The sequence below is a fragment of the Pleurodeles waltl genome, chromosome 4_1 (genome assembly GCF_031143425.1).
Source record: "Pleurodeles waltl isolate 20211129_DDA chromosome 4_1, aPleWal1.hap1.20221129, whole genome shotgun sequence".
NCBI classification, from domain to species: Eukaryota; Metazoa; Chordata; class Amphibia; order Caudata; family Salamandridae; genus Pleurodeles; species Pleurodeles waltl.
Genome location: NC_090442.1, coordinates 937,923,969 through 937,942,932, shown reverse-complemented (window position 1 = coordinate 937,942,932; position 18,964 = coordinate 937,923,969). Strand labels below are relative to the sequence as shown.

Sequence of the window (18,964 nt, the reverse complement as noted above, 5' to 3'; positions counted from 1 at the left end):
CGCTGGGGGATGGGGCTTCCCTCTCCTTGTGCCTCCCTCTTCCATCTGTTTTAGGGTGAGGAGTTAGGGCCCAGAACGCAAGAGCACAAGCCAGGAGCCATTGGCAGTGGACTGTGGGGGTGGGGGTGGAGGGGCTCACTGGAGTGGCGGCAGCTGGTATGTCACTTGGCGATCCTCTGAGTTGGCACTGGGGAGTACTGGAGCACTGGAGTACTGGTGTCGAGCATAGCCATTTAATCTATTGGCACCTGAACACTGTATTGTATTGTATTGGGGATTGAATCCATGAGCCCATGCATCCATGCACCACGTATTGCTCCTCTCTTATAAAGTACTCCTAACCCTCACAAACTGACTTATAGTGAATAACTTCGACCAGCAGAAGAACCATATTATATGATACCGAAATGAAGGACCCTTTGAGGCGGTGATCAATATTCTTTTGAAGGTAGTGGTGCCTGTACGCCGGCCAGTCAGTTATACTCTCTATTGACCTTCTACCTCTAAACCAAGTGGATTTAATTACAAGGGATTTTGATTGCGTATTACTATCATTACCTCTATGTCAGGAACCTACGAAAGGAAGTAATTATGACATTAAAGAAACTCCTCTCTGGTTGTCTGCTGTCTGAAAGTCCTTGCGTAAAAGCTAGTTCTAACCCTTTCCGAAATAAGGGCATTTCAGCTTTCCAGCTGAAAGGTGAGAGCCAGTTACTTTCTTTCTGGGAGAAAGGTAAATCTTCTCAGAGTGAGTTAAAGCCTGACTCTTCCATGAGTATGGAGTCAAGTGATCCTTTGTCCAAAGTAGCCCTTGTGGAGAAAAGCTCAGGGAGGAACATAGAAGAGCCAGTCATTTTGTTATCTCCAGCAGCAATCACAGAGCATAGCCAGAGCTCCCAGACTTCCCTAAATTTGCGTGGAACTCAGCCTCCTCTTTCTTCCCCCCTCACTCCATCTGTTGCTTGATAACCCCCCCGCTTTATTCCGCCTTATGGCAGCCTCCCAAGACCCTGGTAGATTTGTGGATTACTGATGTTCAAGACTTTACTCCGCCCAATACATTTTTACAGTAATCAGGTGCGCCCAGTAAAGGGTCACTCTTTAATCCTTTGGGGGGGCCTTTGCCAGTGCATCCTTCTACAGGACTCCATTTGTTTAATGGTTCTACCTCCTTAAAATACTTGGTATACTCTCACTTGTCCATGAGCTCAGTCTATAAATCAAGTGATGTTTTGCCTAGTCAACCTCCAGACCAGGATGTTAAGTTTTCTGCCTCCTTGAATAGTCTGGAAATACAGGGAGTGCAGAATTATTAGGCAAATGAGTATTTTGACCACATCATCCTCTTTATGCATGTTGTCTTACTCCAAGCTGTATAGGCTCGAAAGCCTACTACCAATTAAGCATATTAGGTGATGTGCATCTCTGTAACGAGAAGGGGTGTGGTCTAATGACATCAACACCCTATATCAGGTGTGCATAATTATTAGGCAACTTCCTTTCCTTTGGCAAAATGGGTCAAAAGAAGGACTTGACAGGCTCAGAAAAGTCAAAAATAGTGAGATATCTTGCAGAGGGATGCAGCACTCTTAAAATTGCAAAGCTTCTGAAGCGTGATCATCGAACAATCAAGCGTTTCATTCAAAATAGTCAACAGGGTCGCAAGAAGCGTGTGGAAAAACCAAGGCGCAAAATAACTGCCCATGAACTGAGAAAAGTCAAGCGTGCAGCTGCCACAATGCCACTTGCCACCAGATTGGCCATATTTCAGAGCTGCAACATCACTGGAGTGCCCAAAAGCACAAGGTGTGCAATACTCAGAGACATGGCCAAGGTAAGAAAGGCTGAATGACGACCACCACTGAACAAGACACACAAGCTGAAACGTCAAGACTGGGCCAAGAAATATCTCAAGACTGATTTTTCTAAGGTTTTATGGACTGATGAAATGAGAGTGAGTCTTGATGGGCCAGATGGATGGGCCCGTGGCTGGATTGGTAAAGGGCAGAGAGCTCCAGTCCGACTCAGACGCCAGCAAGGTGGAGGTGGAGTACTGGTTTGGGCTGGTATCATCAAAGATGAGCTTGTGGGGCCTTTTCGGGTTGAGGATGGAGTCAAGCTCAACTCCCAGTCCTACTGCCAGTTCCTGGAAGACACCTTCTTCAAGCAGTGGTACAGGAAGAAGTCTGCATCCTTCAAGAAAAACATGGTTTTCATGCAGGACAATGCTCCATCACACGCGTCCAAGTACTCCACAGCGTGGCTGGCAAGAAAGGGTATAAAAGAAGGAAATCTAATGACATGGCCTCCTTGTTCACCTGATCTGAACCCCATTGAGAACCTGTGGTCCATCATCAAATGTGAGATTTACAATGAGGGAAAACAGTACACCTCTCTGAACAGTGTCTGGGAGGCTGTGGTTGCTTCTGCACGCAATGTTGATGGTGAACAGATCAAAACACTGACAGAATCCATGGATGGCAGGCTTTTGAGTGTCCTTGCAAAGAAAGGTGGCTATATTGGTCACTGATTTGTTTTTGTTTTGTTTTTGAATGTCAGAAATGTATATTTGTGAATGTTGAGATGTTATATTGGTTTCACTGGTAATAATAAATAATTGAAATGGGTATATATTTTTTTTTGTTAAGTTGCCTAATAATTATGCACAGTAATAGTCACCTGCACACACAGATATCCCCCTAACATAGCTAAAACTAAAAACAAACTAAAAACTACTTCCAAAAATATTCAGCTTTGATATTAATGAGTTTTTTGGGTTAATTGAGAACATGGTTGTTGTTCCATAATAAAATTAATCCTCAAAAATACAACTTGCCTAATAATTCTGCACTCCCTGTATGCTCTCTTCAATTCTAAAACTCTTGGAGAAATTTGTAGGTGGGTCATATTGCATTCTTGAATCTGTGACGGCTATCCTGAAGGAGCTGACTAAAGACAATAAAAACTGGTGCTTACCCCTAGATTCTTTAGAGGCATGGTCAGTGTCAGCGTGGAAAATAAAGAATCAGTCCCTGCTTTGGGAGGGCCTCAGAATAGAGGGGAGTACACCAACCTCTAAACCTCAAGGTAATAAGCAATGCAAGAAAATGTCCTTGCAGAAGAGTCCGTGGACTTTATCAGATTTTTTTTATTCACCCTAAGTAATCAATAAGCAAGAGGAACCTGATAATCCGCCTTCTCAGGATATATTTCCAATCTTTAAAATTAAATCTAATCCTAAAAAGGGCTCTAAGGACCCACAACCTCTTTTGCAGGAAGAGGATGGAAAACTATAAAAAAGGCAAAAGGAAAGTACACTTTCCAGAGATAAGTGCCTCTACTCAAGTTCGATCGGAGTCTGTAAATTTGGTTACTCAACCTACCCTGGAGCCTCACCCTATGTTGGGGCTTACTCTTTCGTCTTTGCCATCTCCTGGTAGGGAACCTTTTCCTACCTCCCTTCTAAGGTGATCTTCTGCTTTGAATTCAGCAGCTCCAGTATTTTTGCCTCCGAGGCTTATGTCTCTAAGGATACTCTGCCATCGGAGGGCGGCCACTACGGGGCTTCCCTTACCCTAGATTTTTTACCACTCTTTGATAGTGACATAATTTTGAACAGATCTACCTTGTTAAATTGATTTGCATATTTTAGTGTATTGAAGTCAATACAAAGGGAAGATATCACTTTGGTGTCATTACTGGACTCTGTTGTGGGTTGTAAATCAAGGATTAAATTTTGTAGTAAGCGGGTAATGAAACTGATTTTGCAAAACACTGACTTCTTGCAATGTTGGGGTATTGATGTGGTTCCTACTCTAGGTTTCAGTTATAATGAGATGGGCATTAAGAGGGGCAGGGAAAACCCCTCATATAGGCTTACTGACGGGTATCTAGACCCTGAGGCTTTTAATCATTTCAGCTATTATGAGCCCAGGATAAGGTTAGATACGCAGGACCTTAAAATCTCATTAGTGGGGGAATGATAGGAGGGTGTCTCTATGAGAGATACGGGCTGGCCCTGATCAAAGTGCATTCGATCTAGATGGGTGCAGCTGGCTCCCTGGTGTCTTGAGTCATGCACAGGGGTCCGTACTCTCATCCAGCCATTCTAACTAGCGCAGGCCTAAACATTATCTCTTGAAACATAGCAGGGGTAAAATTTGCGAAGGAAAAATGATTGACCCTTAACTCTCTAAAACCTGATTTGATCTATCTACAGGAATCATGGCATGATGAAGATTTAACGTGGGATGACTATTATGTTAATGATTGTAAGGCTACCCCCTCGAGGAGGGGGGCATGCCAAGGGAGGTATCGCCTACTTGTTGTCAATCAGACTTGGGTGGAATTTTGAATGTTTTAAAGATCCCAGTAACCTTTTTATGGCCTTGTCTATACAAGTGCAAAATAATTCCTCTCTGCTATTGGTAAACGCGTATATTCCGCCTGCCGCGGTCTATGGTGCCCTGTTACAAAAGATCTTTTCATACATACAAAATACCTCAGTGAGTGAGTTGGCCTCTTCTATAGTTTTGGTAGGTGACCTAAATTGCAAGATATCTAATCACGCCATATCGCAGGCTCGCATGGATGAGCAAGAGACAGCCGTGCGAACCCCTGCCTGTTTCCTCCCTTCAATGATTTGAACAAACAAAAGAGGAAAACTTTGCTTAAGCTCCTTATGGAAAGCCTCTGTATCATCACAAATGGTCGTTCTCCATCTGATTCCCATGCTTCTTTTACACATGTGGTTTCCGGCGGAAAGGCAATTGTAGACTAATATAGAATTATTAAATATTATAAATTAAAATTATAAATATTAGGCTATTGTGATTACCGACCGAAATACAGAATAGAATTTGTTAAAGTCAGGGCCCCACGAGCTGGATGGGGCAATTCCTGTCTTCAATAACAAGACAGTAAAGACCCAGTGGGACCCCAGAAGAATGCTAAGTGTGAGGGAGTCACTGGAAGCGGAGATTGTAACCTTGGATACTTGGGAGGGGAATGAACTGCAAGATGTATGAATAAGTTGCGTTTTATTCCCCCCCCCCCCCCCCAAAGTCCCTAAAAGTACCCGGTGGAATATCCCACGTCCCCTACTCACCTTATAAGGAGAAATAAATAGGTTGGTTCGGGCTCAGTATTTAGATTAATGTACTGTAAGAAATGTCAGGGTGGCTCTATTAAAAAGCAGAAGGAAGCATATAAAGTTATGTAAGTCGAGAAATGCCTGTAATAAGTTTTGGATCCATCTTAGAGAAGCAGCAGTAAAGGGACAAACTAGACATTTGGTCCTGGTTAGGGAAGGGCGTGCATCTAGATTTTGGTTTTCTCCCGTGGCTATATCTTCTGCCCAGTGGACTGAATTGATTGCCTCCCTGTATGCCCCAAATGAGGTAGCACCTTCTTGCCCCCTTGGGAGTAAGGAGTTTGATTCTATCTCCTTTCCGTCCGCGAAAGATATAGAGCAAACTATTGGCTCTATGCGTTATTCAGCTGCATTGGGCCCTGATAATGTGCACATTTCTGTAATAAAACAAGATAGTGTCCTTTGGAGTAAGCTCCTTCTAGTGGTTTTTCGAGAGATAGAGGCCTTTCTTCTGAGATGCCTACTGTGAATGGTTTAAAGCAGGGTTGCCTTCTGGCTCCCATGTCTTTCTCATTATACATCTCGGATCTGCCCTCTGTCCTATCCAAGAGCCAGGATTTTCCCCCACAAATAGGCAGATGTTTGATTTGCTGTTTACTACCTGCCAATGATATCAACATCCTTGATCTAATGCCTAAAAGCTTACAGAACCGCCTTAAAGCATTGCTACAATTTTCGGAGTCCCACTTTTTAAAGATTAATGTTTTGAAGAGTAAGATTCTATGCTTCCATGGTAAGAGGAAAGTGAAATTTTTGAATTTTCTCTAGGCATTAGGCAACCAAGAATTGGAAATTGTGAGCTCATTCTCCTTTTTAGGGACAATTATATGAGAGAATATTAATGACATAGCTTATTTCACTTCCAATAAATCTAAAGCTGAAAGCCAAACAAGAGGCTCGGGTGCACTGTATATGGCTACAGGCAAAATACATTTTGCCCACCTTTTTAGAGGTCTATCGAGCTAAGATTCCTGCTTCTCTCTTGTATTGTTTGAAATGTACGGTTTTTGGCAAATGTTTTTTTTTTTTTTTTTCTTTTTTTAAAAACCGTTTGTCGCTCAATTCCCTTTGATCTTGGCAGATCAGTCAGAGACCTTCGATATGTGTTGCACAGTTACCACAGGCTCTGGTAAAGAGGACATAAAATCTGCTCCCCAATGCAACTTTAAGGCAAATAATCAAGTGGCTTTATTGGATAAAACTGCCCAAGTAGCCTCTTCAGGGAGTGCCGTGACTGAGTCAACAGATGACTCGTCTTAGAAATACCTTGGCAAGCTCTCGAAATGAAGTATATCTGTTAAAAAGGGGAGAGTGAACTGTACTGACAATCATACGACTGATGCTCAGCACAGACTCAAGAATTTCAGTGACCATAATGAATCGGCTGCAGTTTGTCTTAAGGGCAACCTTCTGCAGCAGTGAGTCACCTCTAAACTGAAGAAGAGTCCTACCTCTTCTGCAAATGTTTGCAGTCAGGGAGATTGCCGGCATAGCCTGTTGCAGGTTTCTGATATTTGTGTGATATATATCTATATATATATATATATATATTGCTCAGATGCAGAGACAATAAACAATTCATGTGCAATGAGACTGCGATTGAAAGGTAGGCAACCAGAGCCAGTGTGTTGGAATGCTTTATGACCAACCATGCATGCGAACGTGCCCTAAATTTAATTTTATCTTCAATAAAGAACATTCATTTTGAAGCGCTATTGGTTCACTTTTTAAAGTAATCGTATGCCACACCAACGTCCCATGCTTCTTTCAGACTCAGTTGATTAATGGAAGTCGTTTTGGAGGGCTGTCCGGAGGGCACTGTACAAGATATCTTGAGCATGACTGATCTTATACCAAGTCTTAATCGATGGAGCTCTTCTGGCCAAATCTTGCCTCATCAGCCCAACTTCGCCTAGAATTTGGATTAGAGATGTATGTCGAGATAGACTAAATTTATTAATCTGGATTTTTTCTATTGTTGAGGCATTCAGGCCTCGCATTGCCACACTGACATAGGTGAGTGTTGGTAGTAATTTTGAGGCAAAGACTGCTAGAAGTGGATGTGGGTAAGAAGGCCTGTCTAATTTCCTTGCAGGGTGGTGAAAGCATATATTAGAGCTCAGCGCTTCTTTCAGATGTACTATTTCTGCTGCATGAAAGTACCTGGAGTAGCAAAATATATGCACAAATATTTGTAATGCGGTACTGATTCCAGCTTGGTGTCACTTAAGTACAGTTTCAAAGCATGCCTTGATTGAGTGCATACTAGCATTGTTTTTGTCTTGGTCACATTGATCTCCAAGTGATTAGATCTTGTGTAGCTGACAAGGCATTCATCAATTTTTGCAGATCAGACCTTGGTTTGGCTAACTAGCACGATGTTGTCCGCATATGAAAAGTGGGTGAGGGTTGAGAGGGCCCAGCCGTGGTGGGTGAGTTTTCTGCATCCAAGATCAAAGTGAGGTCGGTCATAAAAAGTTAAATAGTTTTGGGGCTAACACAAAGCCCTGTTATGTTGGAATATTTGGGGACAGCCTTGTGCCAGCTCCAATTTTTATTTGGAACCACTTGTCAGTGTACAGCAATGTTATTGCCTTGAATATTGGGTCCAGTAGGCTCCAGTACTTCAGTTTTCTCCAAAGCAGTTCTCAACAGACGCAGCCAAAAAAGGTTGTGAAATCGATAAGGCGTAGATGTAGATTCTTCTTATGCCATTTGCATTGATCTGCCAAGAAGGTGGTGATTAAAATATTTGTTTTTGTGCCCACATTTTTCCTAAATCCAGTTTAGTTTGGAGGGACAGTGTTGTTTTTGTTTGACCAATCTGTTAAATCCATTAGAAGCTGGTACGCATAATATTTTGCCTCAGAATCAAGGAGGGCTATAAGCAGTTGGCTGGATTTCTCTTGTCCCCTGCCTTCTGTATTGGATTTATAATGGAGCCTCTCCAGCTTTCAAGAATGGCACAGTTTAACTGGATTTGCTGGTATAGTGACGCTAGCACCCCTGACCAAAATTGTGCATCCTCTTTAAAGATGGCCTGTGGTAGGCCATTTGGCCCCGGAGCACTTTCCTGGCTGCCCTTGTGAAGCGTTTTGTGAATTAAAGGTAGTCTGTATGGGAGATAATTTTGTACTGAGGCCAGCTGGCTTTCAGCCCTCTTCCTAGGCGATTGGTTGTTTGAGACGAAACCAGTTCTACTCTGAGGCCTTGTTGGAAAGGTTGTAGTAAGATGATTCCCCTACATAATCCATGACAGAGGCAGAAATATAAATAATTCAAACATGAGATTAACAATGTTTATGATTTCCCAAAATTGCCTAGAGTTATTCTGGCTGGCAATGAACATTATTATTGCCCAAAAAAGATCTCTTGCTGTGTTTTCTTTTTCTATCGACAGCTGCTTCCTGTAAGCTTTCTTTATGGTCTTCAATAACTCCTATAAGGAAAAGAAAATTCGGCTGGTTCTTCAAGGACCTCACAAGTTTTCTTTGCTCTCTTAAGAGCGCAGTGCACTGTTTCGCGTGGCAAATGAACTCTGTGCCGAAGGGTAACTGGCCCATGTGCTGACATGAAGTCGGTGTTCGATAGTAGTTAAATAATTTCTTTTCAAAATGAACCCAAGAATCTGATGTATTATCTTTTATTTTTAAGCTGTTGATCATTATCTCTTTGCCCACTGATGCAAGGTCTGCAGTTGTTTCAGTTGACCGCCCCAGCCGCATAATGTTCGTAGTACATGGTTGGGTGGTGTTATTCTTATTAGCAGGTGCTGGAATTAATGGCAGGGAGGGAATTGTATAATTGATGACTGAACAGTTCTTAGGGCCATGATGTGTATAACTTCGGGGAGATTCCTCTAAATATCTGCCCTTCAGGAACCCAACTTTTTTTGAAATTCCAATGAGGAGACTAGCTGCTCTTCATATTGGTCCCATTGCTTAACTTTCAGGCGAGCCTAGGTCGGGACATGTTGTCAGTGTAAAGTATTTCATCATGCTCTGTTTAAGATATGAGATTAGAATTAAAGTTGTCCGTCATTATTATACCCAATGCTGGCTGAAGTTCCCTGTAGCCGGTGATGGATGCCAGTAATTTTTCAATTGTGGCCTTCTTCCTGGATACGTTAGGGTGTATGTAAATATTAAACAGTAAGACTGATGGTCTGTCTTCCTGAGGCCATTGACAGGTTTTAATGATTTGGAAACCGAGGTCCACACATGGAAGTTCTTCCATGATGATGTCCAGGCACAGTGATAAGTAGACTGCTATGCCCCCACTAAATGTACCATACTGTGTGCCCATGATGGCCTTAGATTGGTAGGATATGTAGCCTTACATAGGAAGGTCAAACAATGAGCAAGTTTCTTGGAGAACTATTACATCTGCATTTTCCCAGGTCTTGGGGGAGAGCCATTCTGTGGCAGTGTCTTTCCCCTGGCAATATTCCAGGATATGTCCTAGGGCCTCTAGTTCAGAGGATAATGTAATTGTACTTATTACCCATGTAGAGTAATAAGTACAATTACACAGAGAGTGTGGAGCATTTAGGGCTATTGGAAGCCAGTCCCATCTAGGCTCAGCTATGGTTGAGCAGAGGGTATTGGATTTTTCATCTTCTTAGTTGCAGGGGTGTGGAATTTATTAAAATATCTACTTGTCCAGGGGACAGGTTGCTTCTCAAATCTACTTGTCCTGTAAAAAGATCTACTTGTCCCTTTGGTGCCATGTAGTGTGGCGACAAATTATGGCAGCAATTAATAGCCTCTCTGATTATGCCAGGGCTACTACCATAGTAGGGCTTAAATACTTGGAGTTTCAATCCCTACTGTAGAAATTTCCTTATTTTGCCACCTTTCTGCAGATCTGCATACTGGGGCTGGAGGAAGCAGTAAGCAATAGTTCCAGGGCTGGAATGCCTTTGAGTCTGCAAACCTACTAACCTGCATGTTTTAAAGATTTTTAGCAGCTTCTCTCTAATATTTTCCCATAATAAGAAAGGTTGGACATTTACTCCTGACAATGGCAGAATTAGAACTTCTTCCAGGGTTGGGAAGAAAGTGGCTGGAGGGAAAATGAACTTGCAAATGCTCAATAGATTTTCACATGAGCAAATCTACACATCGTATTTACCCACGCTAAAATACAGTTCACAAATATTTTATAGGGGTACGACATATACCATGGGTGCACTTTTGTGACTTTCTTTAAGAATTTGGGGCCACAAGTAGGTAGGTTCAGATTTGTGACCTGCAAATTGCGAGTCGCAAATCCGAATGTAGGATGGTGTCCTTGACACCATCTGTGATTCGCAAGGGCTTCGCAAATGCCCACATCATGAATAATCATGAGGTGGGTCGCAATTTGCGACCCCCTCACGAATGGTGGCCTGCTGGAGACAGCAGACCACCATGTCTGTGACTGCTTTTCAATAAAGCAGTTTTTTTTGTAATGCAGCCCGTTTTCCTTAAAGGAAAAAGAGATGCATAACAAAAACGAAAAATGAAACGTTTTCGTTTCATTTTTTCAGAGCAGGCAGTGGTCCACAGGACCACTGCTTGCTCTGAAAAAATGTTTACAGTGACATTCACAATGGGAAAGGGGTCCCATGGGGATCCCTTCCCTTTTGCGAAAGTGTTAGCACCCATTTGAAATGGGTGCAAACTGCGATTGGTTTGCGCCCGCGTTCGCGGTCACAAAACAATCCTACATTGCACTGCAAGTTGCAATTAGGAAGGGAACACCCCTTACTAATTGCGAGTCACAAACCCGTTTTGTGATTCGGTAACCAGGTTACTGAATCGCAAAACTGGGTTTGTGCATCGCAATGTGCTTTTTGCATGTCGCAAACAGCGAAAGTCGCTGTTTGCGACATGCAAAAAGCTACCTAAATGTGGGTCTTGGTCCCTAATTAGGTCTGGTGTTAACAAAGACATTTTGTTTTTATTAAACTTCTATTTCTCTCTCTTTCGGCTGGCTTTACTGTGAGTGATCGCATTCTGCTCTTCCACAAGGAGCATATTGCCACACAAAGTAGTTTTGTTCAGTGTCAGGAACTACAGTGGCAATCAGTGACATAACGAAACTGGAGGGTGCCCCTTTGCAAAGAACATGGAGGAGCCCCCTCTCCAGACTCACTCAGGGCAGGTGCTGTGCTGACGGGGCCCCCTGGAGGGTGGCTGCGGGGCCTTTGTTATGCCGCTGGTGGCAACGTGTGCTTTAAGAGTTCAACAACTTTTTGGGGGGGTTTTGCCAATGTTTGTTACAATGTTGAGGGCCTGGTAGCTCCCACAACAATAAAGTGTTACGAAAGCCATGTCAAAACAAGACATGCATTGATGAAACTAAAAGACTTATAAAAATATGTCAGATCAGTTGGTTTTGTCAGTGTTTGTTTATTTTCATGCTTCCCATAATCGTGTTGAAAATGGTTACACTGATTTTCCATTAGAAATATTTTTGGGAAATACTAGCATGCATCAACACATTTTACTAAATGACACTTCATTTGCATATAATCAGAGAGCATTCTGGGAGCATTATACTTCGCCTCTTAGCCTAAACTTTTCAAACATGTGTGTACACGTTTTTCTTTTTTGTACTGGAACCAACGTCAGTAGTGAAGTGTGACCTTAAAACATTTATTTACAGCACGCACCCTAATAATGAAGGCTTTCAAATAATGAACCATAAATACAAGTTCGAACAGCATTATCCTTTGGAAACACATTACCTCAACTGCAGAGAGTTCAACTCTCTGTAAACAGGCAGCCAAAGGGTTTGTGCTGCAGGGGGTTGGGCCTACTTGTCCCAAGGACAAAGTAAACATAAAAACTTGTTGCCCTTGACCCCAAACAAGATGTCCCGGGCGTGGGGCGATAGGAATTCCACATCCCTGTAGTTGCTACTGATATTGCCTGTTGCGCCCTAGCGAAGGAGATCAACAGCTTTGTTGCAACAAAGGATATGGATACCTGGTTATCTGAGGTCTGTTTAGCGTGACCCTCCCCCAACTTACAAAAACTGTGGTAAAGGAGAGGATTAAATGACTATTTCATTCATTTTCCATGTAGGTAGAGTGGATTCTGTTCGATGGCTGTAATTGGTTGGCAGGAATTCTACTGCTATTAATTCATCTGAGGTAAAGGCTTTAAGCTCTGGGATCTCTCCAAGTGATCTCAATATGTTGCCTTTATTGAGGATATTACAGTGACCTTGAGAGAAATGTTCTGGTTGGGCAGGCTACTGTCTTTGCTACATGATGCAAGAGTGGAGGTTGTAAAGGATGCCCTGTAGTGAGTCTTTCTTGTTTGCTCACGTCTAGGAGGTGAAATGGCCCTGGTTGCGATCTTGCAGAATTTTCTCTTGCAGTCATTTTTGGGGGCTCTTATTTCCTAATGCAAAGGGGCTGTAGTTAAAGAACTTGGAACAACTCTTTTCGAGCTTAGAGACTTCAAAGTGATAGTACACTTTTGACTGTAGAGGGTGGATTATGATGAAATAAGTCTGCCTTCAATTTGTTGTGTTCTGCATCAGGTGAGTTAATGTTGCGTGGCTGGGGCCGCTGTACTGGGCCTACTGCTGGACTGAGTCGAGCAGTAAACCACTGTCCTGAATTGATGGACGAATTCTGGGATTCCCACCCTGAATTTCTGAGTGGGCCTCCTGTTCTGTCAAATCATTGGTCTGATCCTGTGTGTCATGTACAAGGTAATCTGCCATTTGGAGTGGGTCAGTGGAGAAGGCCTTGTTACTTACTGCCTGAGTGACCTTCTGACTTTGAGGTTGTGCCGTGGCACAGTCAATTTGCTCTGGTACTGTTGCCGAATCGACAGTTGAACTGGTGGTTTACATTTTTGTAACTTCCAATGGGTTTTTTAACTCATTAGCCTCTATTCTTCCTGTATCCTCCCTGCTGGACTTGGTGAATATTGGGTAATTTTGTTTAGGGATCAGTCTTCTTAGGCTGTATATATTTATGTTGTGCTTTACTGATGCATTTACTTTGCCTTTTAATGAGTTTAGAAAGAGATGAGCATTTATTAATCATAGTGGGGGCATCTGCTTGGGTTGATAGCTCAAGAATGGTCCCATCTGGTTTTACTTGATTCGTGGGGTTTAATAACTCATCTTGTGATTCCAGTGGAGCTAAGGCAACTAGCTATATGTCTTGTGCGCTGCTGTTGCAGTTGTTAAGAATTGATTCATTTTTAATGGTAGTTCTGTTTGTTGCTAGCTTATTTGACAAAAGTTCCGGAAGAGACAACAGTTTATCAATTATCGGACCACATGCTCATTTTGTTGGCGATGGAGAATATACACATCTTGTACCCTTGTAACTAAATGTGTTAATGCTTCTAATTTTTGATTGATGCTAGAAATGTGCACCGCCCTTAAGTACATTATATCATTTTATGCGTCTAATTTATCTGACTGAAAATTCAGTACTTCAGTGGATGATTGCAAGGTCACACCTGTGTGGCAAGAGACATAAAAGAGGATGAAGAACTTTGTGTGCACTTACTTCCTTGCTGCACCGAAGAGATCATAATGCTTGAACCTAAATTCGGGAGAGGAACTGACGTAGCCTCCCGAAAGGTGGTTCTCATGTTGTTCCCATCTCTGTAATTTATGCACAGAAAATGATTCTCCATTGTTGAGTGAGCCCCTGATTTCAGCCTGTTGCATGATTCCATTTTTGATAGCACTGACCCAGGATAAGTGAGACACCGTAGTCCGGGTGGGAACATTGGGGGTTGAGTATTCTCTAAACTTATTGTGTTAACTTCCAGGGCCTGAATCACGTCTGGATTACTGGAATTTGTAAGTAAGCAGAACCACAATCCCTCCAGATGGCTCCTGCCCCATTTTGATAGCTAGAGTATAAGTGGCTTTATTACCTTCATAATATTGGCCTAAGCAATGTGCCATTTCTTCATTTGAAGCTGCATGAGGTCTATGGACATTTGCTGTTACTTGAATAACCAATTGGGTCATGATTAAAAGGAAGCTCTGTTGGATTAGACGGCCCAGTAGGGACCTCTAACAGCTGCATCAGGCATGCCTGATGCTCCATCACTTGCTCTGGCTGATTTGCCTGTCTGGTTGGATGAGTGTCAAGTACCTGAACTGGTTTGTTCGGAGTACTGGGGCAGGGCAGATGCGTAATCAGGTGTGACGTAAATTACTGCTGTAGGATTTTTTCTAAAATGTGAATCTTTGAAGTTGGTTAGATTTCCCAAAATGTGCTGCTATGCAGTTTGGGGAAGATGCCACCACCAGACTGCCGTTTGCTCTATTAGGTTTTCTACCAGGTGTGTTTGCGTCCTTCGGCAGAGTGTGCTTCCACAATTTATTAACCTGGGGGTGGTGCAACTTACCAGAACTCATTTTCAGTGCTTCCCATCTAGATTGAGTTAAATACGATGGCGGCTGACTGTTTTAACACTGGAAGGCACTGAGGAATTACAATGGGGGTCACCCTTGTATAGTGTGGTTTAAGTGATTAGCAGATAATGCTGATATACTGCTGGAGGGGGAGGCAGGGGGGCTGTCATCGCCTTCTCACCAGCCTTGCTCAACTACAGAAGTTTACTCTTGTTCCTCTTGTTAAATAGGAAAGGTTCGGAGGGCACGAGCACAGCTGCTTCGATGTGCCCCAGTACATGCAGACCCTGACTCCTTTTAACCAGTACTTTTTGGGGGCAGTACGGATCTGCTTGCACTTGAGTGGGCCAGTCGATGCTTTAATACTCCACAGGTGGAACACACATGGCACGTTGAACAGTAGTAATGGGGGGTCCGCACCCGACCACAAGTCAGACCCAGACAGGCCACCTATGGGCTCGGGCTCAAACTTCCTGAATAGTGATCTATTTCCTGTTATGACCCTTAAAACTCAGCATGCCTGTCTTGTTGGGGCTGGGAGGAGCAGAAGAATCTGAAGACGTGCTGAAAACATGTAGGAGGGTATTGAAGATAAGAGATTTAGAAAATGTTAAACGTTCTGGCTGTGTGCTGAAACAGGAGGCTTTGTGGTGTAGGAGCGGTGGGTTGAGTGCTGTGGGTTGGTTGGTTGTGAGTTTGTTTGCAAGGTGGCTGAAGTCTTTAAAAACTACCAGGTACAGCAAGGGTAGCCAAACTCTTTAAAACACTTGCAATTTTAAAAACGCTGGCAGCCAGCAGCGCTGCAACCCCCAGACCGCCTGCGTTACTTCAGCACCAAGGCGCCCTTGGCAGTGAGGGTAGGCAAAAGTCCGAAAACCACTGGAAGCGCCAGAAACTCTGAGGCTGCAGTGGTTACTGCTGCACCGAGGCACTTGCTGCTCCACTCTGTCGTGAGTACAGGCACTAGTGTGCTCTTTCTGCCCCTGGGTAGCAGCTTCATGTGGCTCACTCCCGGCTCCACTTTACTCCATGCCACGCCCTGGGACACCTCACTCCACGCGCTCGCACCTCTGACTTCTGCTCTCCAATTCCGCTTCAGTTCAGACCTCTTTCTAGGTAGTATAGTATGGAAATGAAAACCAGGCCTAGTTATGTTTTTTACTGTTGGTTAGAGGCTGAAGTACTTCTTCGCCTCTCTTCCCTGACACTGATGAGCTTTTCCCCCACACTGTCTGTGTTCAAATGGTGACTCTCCAGATAGCACTTAATAGTATGTTTAGGGGCCCATCATCAGAAACCCTCCTAAACAATAAAGCATAATACATTTCATGAAGCTGATACCTAGAGTCTCTGTGACTAAGGAGCCTGATGGATCCTGATGGATCAACAACATTGGATGCAAACTTGGAGATAAGGATTCCTGTACTCAATGTTGAACCTAATTGGTTGGACTCCAACCTTGTGTTACTCCAAATCGGGATGCTAGCGTAAAGGGACATCAATGAAATAGCTTAAAAGGACCTTATTGAAAGAGATAGAATGCATAAGTCAGTTTCCTCGACCCTGTGCTTAGAAATGCATCTGATTGGATGCTTTTGCAATTGCATACTCTGCAACATCAAGCATAATACGTGATAATGTCCAATATGTTTTGATGTGTTAGTGTTTACTGTACATATGACAATCTCTATTGCCCTATAGGTACGAGTTGGTCTGTTTTGCTTTCTTCCTTTTCCTTTCTGAAAGAGTATTTGTATGGCAATTGTGGTCCGAAATGTTTACCAACGTCTGAAAATGACATTGGTTTGGGGCTTCTCAAATAATCTAAGTAGTTCAGTGCTGAAATGTTATCCTGCACCAGGAGGTTGCAAGAGTATCCCTTGTTACACTCCAAGATGTGCCCTCTAGCATTCAAAACTTTATGTGAATATCCATCTCTGTTTCTGTACTTTTGATTGGTTGGTTACTGCAATTAGTGTTTCAGTCTTACAGGTGTGAATCTCATTTTTCTCTCACTAGAGCTCACTTATCCATTGCTCCTCTATTCCAAGTTTTCTTGCATCAGAGGCACTGAGATAACACTTACCTTGCACTTGGCAATAGCGTAACTAGATGAGTGCAGCAGAGCTACACTGAAATACTTAGATTTCAAAGATTTCTGTGAAAAAAGAACTGGGGGAAATCACTTCAGTGAAATCTGAAATCTTTTTTGCTGTTTTTTTTTTCCCCCAAGGCATCTGTGTGAGGATTTTTTTAAAGGTTGTTTTTTTAGCATGAAAGTTTGTCTGTTTTACTACAATGCTGACACATACCGAATACATGGGAAGGTACCTGGCAGTGTATTTAATAATGATCTGGGAAGTAGTATGTGCTATTGAAAAATAAAGTGTTTGGGAAAATCTTTATTTAGGTAAAATATGAAACATGGAATTTTGACCATCTCGATGCTGAGTAAGAAAATTGCATTCAAGCTTTTAAACAATTAAATATTGTAGTCACTTGAAGAAAACTAAGTATTCAATTAAGGGGAAAAAGAGGGAGGATTCAAAATTCTAAAGCATGCATTGTAATCATCTCGAGTCCATAGAAGTGTGTTTTGTTTTTTGATCAGTTTTCTGTGAGGTACAGTATCAGTATGTTGGACTTTTATGTCGTGGGAATTCGGGGTGGAGATTCTGCTTTGATGATGGGGGCTGGGGCAGCAACTTTTAAATGGATGGTTATAACAAGTTAGCTGTGAGTCGCTTACTTCCAAGCTAATTATACACATAAAGTTGTTTTATGAGCACTGAGTGGAACTTTATCATTTGGTTCAAAATAAAAAATGTTTTTATCCATGCCTTTTTTTTCTTTATAGAATATCCTAATAATTTAAAAACCTTTCTTTTGCAGTGAAATTCGCCTTGTTGAGATTATAGAAAATCTGTGTGACAGCAGTGACTTTGAATGCAACCACATGGTAGAGGAGCATGAAGAGCAAATAGAAAAGTGGTGGTTTAAGATGTGAGTAATGCACACACTACTTTAGTTCCTTTAATCTGTAACCTTAAGAACTTAATTCTTTCTCCTGTACTTATGAAGAGACTTAAATCCAAATCAGGTTCAGCTGCTTGAAAGGTTCTCAAAGTAAGATAATAGAAAACTATACTTGGTGCCTGGATTGGAAGGTGTAGGCCATGGTATACAGTGGTATGCAGTATAGCCTATCATTTTGATTTTAGATCCTTAGTGAAACAGCGACTTACTGTATACGTTCTGTGCTGTTCTTCCTCATAGATTTGGAACTAAATTGCTTTTAATGTCACCTGTTTGCTAATCAGTATTTTAACAAATGTTATTTTCACTGACCAGGAAGAAGAAACATTCTGATTTGTTGAAGTGGTTTTGTATTGAAACTATTGAAGTTTGCTGTCCTTCTGGAACCTATGGACCAGACTGCCTTGGTAAAAATGTGTTTTTATATTTTCCTCTAGTGTTCCTGAATTCGAAAGCCGTATTGCCATATCCTACATTTTAATTCCTTGCGTATAATTGTTATTCAATTTACAAGCTGCTGTAATAATGGAGTATGGTTAGTTAAATGTTAAAGCAGCATATGAGCAGCAGAACGAATTCTCTTGAAGTAAATGATATCATGTTACAGGTGGGAGTATTCTCTACCAGGCGTTCTCTGTTAAAGTGCTGCTGTATTTCTGAAGTCTCGGACTGCACATTATTTGTCTTGGATTGTTCTATTTAATCAGTAGAGTGCTCAGCTCGCTTCCAAAAAACAGAGGGACCGATTCACAATGCCCTGCTAAAAAGTTAGATCTCTACTCTTGAAGGCTTTCCTACTATTTAGTGAGAGAATCTCTGACCTTTTTTGGTATCTACAAATATTATATCTTTTCATGATTACTGTAAATGGTTAATATTCACTCATGAAGAATGCATTAACAGGCCTGTTGTATGATTACTTAAAATCGCTACAAACACAAATAATTAAACTCCAGAAAGTTGGTGCCAGATTTTAAAAACCATGTTCCAACATCAAACCCCCAAAAACTGTGCAGCTGTTCTCAATGCAGGAGGGCCCTCCAGTCTGATGCCATTACGCAGAGCTATCAATCATTCAGTCATAAAATTGTTTAGTCATGCCACTTTGTCATCATTGCAGAGCGATAAACTGCAGGCTGGCCTAACCTACCCATCTTCAGTGTGAGCCTCCCACCCCCCATATACAAAACCTTTACCCCGTAATACATTAAAAATATCCATCAACATACAATGTCTTTTAAAGTTCCTGAATAAAGTCATCTCTTAAACTGCACAGTTGGGTTGGAATCAACCATTATGGGCATCATTATTTTACATATTTGACTCACACATGGCTATACTATTCTGTGGAGACTGATAATCAGGTGTATAGGAACCTGCATCAAGAAT

At 42.2% G+C, this 18,964-nt stretch overlaps 1 protein-coding gene across 1 annotated transcript in view; it reads left to right on the top strand.

The window, feature by feature from the left end:
- Nucleotides 1–18,964, top strand: part of CRELD2 (cysteine rich with EGF like domains 2) — a 112,668-nt gene that overhangs the window by 20,532 nt on the left and 73,172 nt on the right. Inside the window, exons 3-4 of the mRNA XM_069229706.1 lie at nt 17,432–17,542; nt 17,891–17,982. Coding sequence (XP_069085807.1) covers nt 17,432–17,542; nt 17,891–17,982 — 203 coding nt within the window. The remainder of the gene's footprint in view (nt 1–17,431; nt 17,543–17,890; nt 17,983–18,964) is intronic.